The sequence below is a fragment of the Heterodontus francisci genome, chromosome X (assembly GCF_036365525.1).
Source record: "Heterodontus francisci isolate sHetFra1 chromosome X, sHetFra1.hap1, whole genome shotgun sequence".
NCBI classification, from domain to species: domain Eukaryota; kingdom Metazoa; phylum Chordata; class Chondrichthyes; order Heterodontiformes; family Heterodontidae; genus Heterodontus; species Heterodontus francisci.
In genome coordinates, this window is record NC_090421.1 from 7,883,993 (window position 1) to 7,894,263 (window position 10,271).

The window sequence follows — 10,271 nt, forward strand, 5'->3', positions numbered from 1 at the left end:
CTTCAGGTTTGCACTTGCTGCTGTTCAATATTCAGTGTATTCACACCTAATCTGGACTAATGCTTTGTCTTTCAACACACCATTAACATATTGTTTGCCTTTTCTCCGTGACCTTTTGGTCAGCTATGTGGCCTGTTCCAATCTGCACCTTCTCCTTTGTTATCTCTTGCCCAACCCCCACCTCACTTGTTTATAATCTGTGACTTTTCTAATATTTGTCAGTTCCGAAGAAGGGTCACTGACCCGAAACGTTAACTCTGCTTCTCTTTCCACAGATGCTGCCAGACCTGCTGAGTGATTCCAGCATTTCTTGTTTTTGTATCTGCTGTCTAATACTGCCAGCTGCTCTCTCCATTTCCATTCATCATGTCCATAGGAGTTGCTCGCCTATCAAACAGCTCCTTCACAGGGCCCTTTCACGGCCCTTGGAGCCTCCCGGTCCTACACACAACTGATGATCTCGGGGGCTGCTCCCAACAGCCACACCTTGTCACTGCCGCCAAGTCGCACTCAAGGCAAGATGCAGCTGCTGCTGCTCCGCAAAGGGACAGGTTGTAACCCGTGGCAGAGGGCGGCGGCTGGCTCCTCCTCTCTATTGCTGTTATCTGACACCCTGACCAAGCTTCCATCCACAGAGCCCATAAAAGCAGCTGAAGCCGCCCTCAGCTGCACCAGCCGTTCAGTTTCGGACTCTCCGCTCTCTCAAGCAACGTCAACACGATGTCCAGTCAGCAGGTTCGCTATTCCAGCAGCAGCAGCAGCGGAGGCGGCGGCGGCGGCCGCATGACAATCAGACAACATTTCGGCGCACCGAGCACCGGCAAAAGCTATGCCATGTCCAGCCGCTTCAGCTCAGGTGGCTTCAGCTCAGGTGGCTTCAGCTCAGGTGGCTTCAGCTCAAGTGGTGGACTGCAGCGCGCACGAAGTATGATCAGCACTCCACAACTGAGAATGTCAATGTCGACCAAACGAGGCACTTTCCAGAATCGGAGCGGTTTCAGCTCTGGCTCTTTGTCTCAGGGGCTGTTGCAGGCAACTAGTAATATTGACCTGAACGCCCCTCTCCCCCAAAATGACACCAGCCTGCAAAATGTCCGGGTGCAGGAGAGCAAACAGATCATGCATCTCAACGACAAGTTTGCCTGTTTCATTGACCAGGTAATTTGAACGATTGTCCAGTCGGTCGTCTTTGTAACCCAGAGTTTTGTGCCTCTGCTCAATCACTTGCTGTCACTCTGCAAATTGCTCTTCTCGCTTTGCAACCGATTGCGTTCAAATGTAACCGTGCATTCATTTTACACCGTCAGGTTCGTGCCCTGGAAGAGATTAATAAGAAGCTGGAGATCAAACTGAATCTTCTGAAAGAACAAGGAACTTACAAATCAAACATCGACTCTATGTTCCAGACTTACATTGATAACCTCAAAAGGCAACTGGATACTCTTGGGCAGGAGAAGCTGAAGTTCGAGGCTGACCTTGTCCAGATGCAGGGTCTGGTTGAGGACTTTAAGTGCAAGTAAGTGTGTTGCTGCTGAATTTGCGAGGGCATTTCTTCTGATCCCGTATCGTGTCCCAACTGAACAAAGTCCCAGGTTCAGATTAAGATCATTTTGACCAATTGATCAGGACCCGGCAAAATATCACCGGGCGAAATAATCCGTAGGATGGTCATGTGGACAAAAGTGAAATAGCGAAGATAAATGGCTGTACTCGTCACCGTGACAGTAGCCTGTGCTGAGTCAGCTGGTCTCTGCTGGGATACAGCTGTGGTGCCACATTTGGCCTCAGTACCTGTGGAGAAGGAAACATCAACCAGTGCCCCTGTAGGTGTGGCAATTGAGTCTGGGCGGGAGCCCGAGTGTGTGTTCGTGCTTTGTTAAACTGGGGCTTTAGTGTGGGTGATCCATTCTGTTGAAGCGCTAACAGGACTGATGCTTCTCAGAGCAGAGTGTGAACACTTCGGGGATGGTGTATATCTTGTGGAGGGAAACATATGAAGGATAGTGCACAATAGAATATAGATAAATAAGGAGTGTGAGGAAAGCGTGGCTTCGCGATGGGAACCTGCATTTACTCAGTGCAAGGGGCTCCGAGCAATAAGTTAGGGCTGGGCAACCCAGAATTGCTTCCTTCACCATGGAAACGGACAGAAAGGTTTATTAACAGCAAGAGATTAACAGCAAAATAATCTGTTTCATTCCAGATACGAAGATGAAATTAACAAGCGCACAGAAATGGAAAATGAGTTTGTCTTGGTCAAGAAGGTGAGTATAACCATATATTTCTGTCTGCCGGGCCAGAGCAAGCGGATCTCTTGGCAGAGTTTCTCAAAGCACTTTGTCCCTCTCCTCTTTAGGATGTCGATGACTCCTACATGAGCAAAGTAGAGCTGGAAGCTAAACTGGAAAGCCTCACCGATGAAATCGAATTCCTCAAGTCAATCTTTGAAGAGGTAAAAATGTGACAGGGTCCACCAGTTGGCCTTCTGCTGTTTAATCCAATCAAATGTAATCCAATCCAGTTTGAATGCTTCCTATCTCCTTTCAATCTGTTTTTTTTTCTCCCCTTCGCCGTTCTTTAGGAAATCCGTGAGCTGCAGGCACAGATTCAGAACACATCTGTCTGCGTGCAACTGGAGAGCAGACCCAACCTGAACGTAGATGACCTGATTGCTCAAGCCAGACATCAGTACCAATTACTCGCAGACGCCAACCGTGCAGACGCTGAAGCATGGAAACAGACCAAGGTCAGCTCTTTAAGATCCCGATCACCATTTACCACTTGTATTGGTTGGTCTGTAGCCGACGCTGAAGTGTGAAATCTTTTACTAACCAGTTGCCAATGTTTCATTGCAGATGCAGGAACTGTCCATGTCGTCTGGACAATGCGGTGATGACCTCCGTGTGGTGAAAAGCCAGATTGTTGAAATGACTAAGTTGATCAGTAGACTGAATGGTGATATCGACGGTCTGAAACAGCGGGTAGGCAAAGAACTGAAACCAAACAGGATATTGGGACCACCTGAATTAGTGTTGTCAAGGACCTGTCTTGTCTTTCTGGGTCTCTCTTTCTCATTTCCCTCCCCCATCCAAAATAATGGGAAGAACCAGTTGAAGGATCAGCTCAATCTGGCCTATTTCTGCCAGTCTCAGTCTCTCACTGATGATTCCATTTCGATCCTTGTAAGGAAAAGTTTTGATATGAATCCATTGCCAGTCAATCTGCGGTCCACACCACACCTGCTCTTTCCCAATTCACTGACATGAGGGAGAGGCTTTCCCCTTTTGAGTGCTCTTCTGATACACAAAATGTCCAGGAAACTAACCATATTAATATTTGTGCTACTTAGCGTGTCAGACTGGAGGCTGACATCCAAGAAGCTGAGGAACGTGGTGAGCTCTCCCTCAAAGATGCCAGGATTAGGATTGCAGAACTGGAAGCTGCCATCAACAAAGCAAAAAATGACCTGACCCGCCAAGTCCAAGAATACAATCAGCTGCTGAATGTCAAGGTGTCTCTTGATCTTGAAATTGCCACCTACATGAAACTACTGGAGGGAGAGGAGGACAGGTAAGATGTGGGACAGTTACAGATTCCAGACATCACACTGAGCACAGTCCACAGTTTCCTATAGGAGCAGATTACAATCTGTACTTGCAGTTTATTGGTATTGTCATTACCGTAGCTTTGATCTCTGATAATGGAATGAAGTGTGGACACTCATGAGTGGCAGGTTACTCTAAATCACTTACTTTGGTTTAAAGGCTGCTTTGTATCTAAGTAGACACAAACATCACACTCCCTCCCAGGATGAAGCCCTGCATGGTGATTCACTCTTCCTTTTATAGAGATGGTTCAGGAAAGGTCTCCTGATGACTCACTGGGTGAAGACATTGTGGAACTGAGCCACATTGACCAGAAGTTCCACCAGGCCAGCAGTTGGGGTGTACAGTTGGGCGGTGTGCCCCAAGCAAGGGAGGGTAAAAGCAACCCAAGATCCTGTTCCTGATTGCCGGACAGTGAAGGTGCAGATCTTCCTTCCCCATGGCCAAATAGCCTGCTGGCATTTGCTGTCTGTGCTCACATGTGAAGAATGGGCACTTTGGGTGAGGGCCTGGAGGTTGACTGTACCCATGGAACTGCTCCACAGTTGTTGTCAGTGTCCTTGCGACAGGGAGAAAATTGGTAAACTAGAGGTAAATCTGACTGTGAATGTAATGCAAATACCTGCTGTAATGTGAAGATGTTTCCTTTATCAACAGAATGGCATCTGGGATAAAAACCCTCAACATCCAGCAAGTACAGAACCAAGGTAAAAGAACTTCTAATTCCTAGTTTGAGATCATAATTCCTGGAGGAAAACCTAGACATCGAAAAGAAAAATGGGAAATTCTGGAAATACATCGTAGGTTCATCATCAGCTGAAATGAAAGGAGACAGGTTGTCATTTTAGGTTTCGACCCGAGGTCACTGTGTATGTGTTCTGAAGAAGGGCCTACAGTGCTCCTCAAAACTTAAGCTCTCTTTGTTCTGTTTTCAGAGGCTGATGGACCTGCTGTGCATTTCCAGCATTTCAGTTGTCATTTCAGTCAATCATAATTGTAAATAATGTCTCTGTGTTTAATAATGAGAGCAATAGTTGTCGAATATAAGGACAAGATGTAATTACTTCTAGTACTGCTGACTACCCAACTTGCCTTCCTGGCCACCATGCTGGCTGATAAGGTTTAATGATTCCTTCTCCTCTGGCACTGTCCCCCTCCCGTTCAAATCAGCCATCATCACCCTCCACCTCAAAAAACCCACATTTCATCCTCTGTCCTTGCAAACTGCCGCCCATCTCCAACTTTCCTTTCCTCGTCAAAGTCTTTGAATGTGTTGTTGCCTCCCAAATACGTGCAACTCCATGCTTGAACCTCTTCAGTCAGGCTTCTGCCCTGGCCACAGCACTGCAGCAGCCCTTATCAAAGTCACAAATGACATCCTACGTAGTAAACTATCTCTCCTCATTCTTCACTACCTGTCTGCAACCATAGATATGGCTGACTGCTCCATTGTTCTCCATTGCCCCTTCTGCTTGGTACAGCTGGGTGGGACTGCCCTTGCCTGATTCCATTGCTGTCTGTCCAGTCATAGCCAGAGAATTTCCTACAATGGCTTCTTTTCCTGCTCCCGCATTGTTAACTCTGGAGTCCCCAAGGATAGATTCTTACTCCAATCCTATTTCTCATTCACAGGCTGTCTCACGACGATATCATCCAAAAATGTAACATCAGATTCCATATGTATGCTGATGACACCCAGCTGGACCTCATTACCACTTTTGGCCCCTCCACTGCTTCTGCTTTGTCATCCTGCTTGTCCAAAATCCAGTTTTGGATAAGCAGAAATTTCCTCCAATGCAACATTGGGATGACCAAAGCCATTGTCTTTGGTCTCCATCACAAATGCCATTCACTAACTACCAACTGCACCCCTCCCTGGCCATTGTCTGTGGCTGAACCTGTTGGCAACCTTGGTATCATATTTGACCCTGAGCTGTGCTTCTGAACCCAAAGCCACTCCATCACCAAGACCACCCACTTCCACCTCCGTAACATCCTCTGTCTCCGCGACTACCTCAGCCCATCGAATGCTGAAAGCCACATTTCATGATTTGTTAGCCCCAGACTCAACTACTCCAATTACTCTTGGCTGGCCTCCCACCTCCCACCCTCATAAATTTCAGCTCATCCAAAATTCTGTTCCCGTAGCTTAACATACATCAAGTCCTGCTGACCTTTTGTGCTCAATGACCTACCTTGGCTCCCAATCTGGCAATGCCTCGAATTGATAATTCTCATCTTTATGTTCACATTCCTCCCTGGCATCGCCCCTCTCTATCTCTGTAACTTCCTCCAGCTCTACAATCCTCTGTGAGATCTCTGCACTCCTCCATTTCTGTCCTCTTGTGCATCACCGATTTCCATCATCCCACCATTGGCGGCCATGCTTTCAACTACCACATCCGTAAGTTTAGGAATTCCCTCCATAAACCTCTCTGCCTCTCTACCTCCCTGTCTCCTCCTTTAAGACTTCTGTGTTTGAGCAAGCTTTTGTCCAAATATATTCTTTACGTGGTTGGGTGTCCAATTTTTATTTGATAAAGCTACTGTGAAGCACCTTGGAATGTTTTGTGAAGTTAAAGGTGCTATATAAATGCAAATTGTTTCTCTTGTTGTACTATGTTCTTATAATCTAGGTTCCTACAATTAAAAGAGTGTATTTTTTCCCCTTTTACAGCTAATGTTCAGCAGTTTAGTGGAATGAGTGGGGGTTTGTCTGGATATGTCCAAGGCATGAGCAACAGCAGTGGGTACGGCAACTTGGAAACCTCTGTACTCAGTTCAGGAGGCTCTGCTTTCAGTGGCGGCATGGGTGGCGGCGGAGGTAGCAGCAAAACTGTGATTGTGAAATCAGTGCAACAAACCAGTGGTGGATATAAAAGTTCATCTTGAATCAACAAGGAATAAACTAATGCCAGCAGTGTCTCTTACCAGTGCAGTGATGAGCTCATTGTCAGAGGCTGTCTTTCCTATACGTACTATGTTTAGTGCAGTGGTTAACACGTTTGGATTAACTTCATGTCTGCTATTTAGAACACCTTCATTAACCTGTTTTACTTCACATAGTTAAATGACATGAAATTAACATTGACTTCTTAACCAGTGCACAGGGGAAATTCAACCTAGTAAAGGCCAATATTTTGGGTTTGTGGGAAAAGCGGTTAAGAAACTCACATTTTATTTGTTGGTCCCTTTTAAAATGGGAAATAAACCAAAGTTTTCGGTGCTGAACTCTGTTTCAAGATTCTGTATCATTTTGTATTGGGGATTTATCTTCTTTGACATTCCTGTTATGGTGAATAAACTTCTGAACTACAAATATGGACTGCTCTTTGCTTAAGCACAATATTAACTTGCTGAAAAGAACAAGTTTCATACACTCTTGTGAAATTTAACAACTTTGAAATATTTGAACATAAAGTTTGGAGCAATGTTATGAAACATAGAAAGACTACTTTGTGTATTCCATAGCAAAAACACACCAGACTGTCACTGAAACCATTCAGTGCACTAATATAGATACAGCAAAGTTTAACAACAATCCAACTCCAACCTTTTTCTCCTCCACAATGATATAACTTCTCCCATCAGTTGAGAAAACCAGCTTTGGGCACATGATTTTTTTTTAAATCTCCCGATCTGGTCACAACGGAACCTGTGTATCTAAAATGCAGGCCACCTCATTTGTATGCGATAGCGAGAGATGCGTTGGGTTAGAACACTTGCCCTCGGGTCTGTGTTCAAATACAGTGCAGTGCGATCGAGGAAAGTATCCCTATCTACTGACTGTAAGTGTTGTACATGAAATGATTTTGTGCAGTTAGTATAGGCCTACAGTACAAAGTGCTGACTAATTTGTAGTAACAAGCACTCAGTAAGCAGCCTCGCTAAGACAGGCCACAGGATAGCTCGTGTGGGGAATGGAGAAATATCACACTGATGTAGTAATGCCATAGGGACTGAGGCATATTCTTGGAGCAGAGGAGAGGAGCTCTACTCTGTATTAAGCCATGCTTCGAAAAGGCAACTGGGCATATTTGATGTCGACTATTCTAAAGAACCTTAGTTACTCAGATAGGTGTAATAAGCCAGGTCTATTTACATTCGAGCAGTGTAGATACAGAGGAGACCAGGTCGAACTTTATAAAGTAATGTAAGTTGCTGGATAGTGTGTCTGCTGATAGACTATTCCAGTTTAACAGATTATGGAGTACCAGGGGACATGGGTTTAAACTACACAATAGTAGCAACAGACTGGATGTTGGGCAGCTCTTCTTATCGTCCTCATATTCCTCTGGAATATGTTGCTGGCTTGTGTGGTGTCCTCTGACTCTGCACACTTCAAGAGGGAGCTGGACCAGTTCTTGACTGGGGCAGAGATTGCATCATCTAGAAGGTCAGTGGCATCATAGGCAACACTTGGTGCATGTGATCTCCTGGACTGGTTCTGATCACCTGAGCGGGTTGGGGAGGAACTTTCCGGAGCATTTCTTCCCTTACGGGCCCTGGGGTTTTCTCCCTTACTTTGCCATTTTGCCTCTCCAGGAAATTACATGGCTAAGATTACAAACGAGCAGTTTGCTTGGAATAGGAATATTCCTTCTAGGAATTGTCCATGTATAATGTGGCAAAACCATCCCTGAATCCCCCATCATCAACATCCTGGGTGTCACCATTGACCAGAAACTTAGCTGCATCAGCCACATAAATACTGTGGTTAAAAAAGGTCAGAGGCTGACTATTCTGTGGCAAATGACTCAACACTTTCCACCATCAACAAGGGATGGGTCAGGAGTCTGATGGAATATTCTCCAATTACTTGGATGAGTGCAGATCCAACAGTACTCAAGATGCTCAATACGATCCAGGACAAAGCAGCCCGCTTGATCAGCACCCCATCCACCAACTTAAACATTCACTCCCTCCACCACCGGTGCACAGTGGCAGCAGTTTGTACCATCTACAAGATGCACTGCAGCAACTCACCAAGGCTCCTTCGACAGCACCTTCCAAACCCGTGACCTCAACCACCTAAAAGGACAAGGGCAGCAGCACCTGTAATTTCCCCTCCAAATCACACACCATACTGACTTGGAAATATATCGCTGTTCCTTCACTGTGGCTGGATAAAAATCCTGGAACTCCCTCCCTAACAGCATTGTGGGTGTACCTACCCCACATGAACTGCAGCGGTTCAAGAAGGCAGCTCACCACCACCTTCTCAAGTGCAATTAGGGATGGGCAATAAATGCTGGCATTGCCAGCAAATCCCACACCTCATGAACGAATAAACCAAAAAATGGATACTCTTTTCCATTTAAATCCTTTTTTTAAAGAGCTATTTATTCCCCAAATTTAGCAATCTTCCAGTTACCACAGGCTGACAAAAACGCAGCAGGGATCCTCCTGAGTTTCCACAGTAAACCAGCTGGTGGAGCCCTTGCGACATAGCACTCAGGCAATTTGATTGCTCTGGCAAGTGGAGTCTTTCAATCAGCTCCCACACTGTGCTGCTGTCTGCATTCTGTCTACCCCAAAGAGTGCAAAAAACACTTTCATGCTCAAACACTTTGGGCGAGGGAACTCTGCTACAAACAATAACTTGCATTTATCTCGCGCCTTTAACTAAAACGTCCCCATGAGCTTCACAAGAGGATAGTCAGGTATCATTTGACACTGAGCTATATAAAGAGACTTGAGGAGAGGTGAGCAGAAGCTTCGTGAAAGAGAACGCTTTGAAGGAAACATAGAAAATAGGAGCAGGAGTAGGCCATTCGGCCCTTCGGGCCTGCTCCGCCATTCAAAAAAGATCATGGCTTACCGTCTAATTCAGTACCCTGTTCCCGCTTTCTCCCCATATCCCTTGATCCCTTTGACATTAAGAAATATATCCATCTCCTTCTTGAATATATTTAATGACTTGGCCTCCACTGCCTTCTGCGGTAGAGAATTCCACAGGTTCACCACCCTCCGAGTGAAGACATTTCTCCTCATCTCGGTTCTAAATGGCATAGCCCACATCCTGAGACTGTGACCCCTGGTTCTGGACTCCCCATCCTCCCTGCATCTCGCCTGTCTAGTCCTGTTCCAATTTTATAGGTTTCTATGAGATCCCCTCTCGTTCTTCTAAACTCTAGTGAATATAGCCCAATCTCTCCTCATACATCAATCCTGCCATTCCAGGAATCAGCCTAGTAAATCTTCTTTGTACTCCCTCCATAGCAAGAACATCCTTCCTCAGATAAGGAGACCAAAACTGCACACAATACTCCAGATGTGGTCTCACCAATGCCCTGTATAACTGCAGTAAGACATCCTTGCTCCTGTACTCAAATCTTCTTGCAATGAAGGCCAATATACCACTCGCCTTCCTAACTGCTTGCTGCACCTGAATGCTTGCTTTCAGCGACTGGTGTACAAGGGCACCCAGGCCTCGTTGCACCTCCCCCTTTCCCAATCTATCACCATTCAGATAATAATCTGCCTTTCTGTTTTTACAACCAAAATGGATAACCTCACATTTATCCACGTTATACTGCATCTGCAATGCATTTGCCCACTCAGCCAACTTGTCCAGATCACATTGGAGCCTCTTAGCATCCTGTTCACAGCTCACATTCCACCCCCTCACTCCCTTCCCCCCCCACCACCCCAGCTTTGTGTTGT

At 45.8% G+C, this 10,271-nt stretch overlaps 1 protein-coding gene across 1 annotated transcript; it reads left to right on the forward strand.

Annotated features, from left to right (window-relative positions):
- Nucleotides 1-633: 633 nt before the first annotated feature.
- LOC137358616 (keratin, type II cytoskeletal 8-like) lies at nt 634-6,867 on the forward strand. Its single transcript, XM_068024692.1, has 9 exons — nt 634-1,158; nt 1,308-1,516; nt 2,204-2,264; nt 2,357-2,452; nt 2,582-2,746; nt 2,856-2,981; nt 3,350-3,570; nt 4,263-4,312; nt 6,283-6,867. The coding sequence occupies exons 1-9, from the start codon at nt 721-723 to the stop codon at nt 6,495-6,497; spliced, it is 1,581 nt and encodes a 526-aa protein (XP_067880793.1). The 5' UTR covers nt 634-720; the 3' UTR covers nt 6,498-6,867.
- Nucleotides 6,868-10,271: the final 3,404 nt, after the last annotated feature.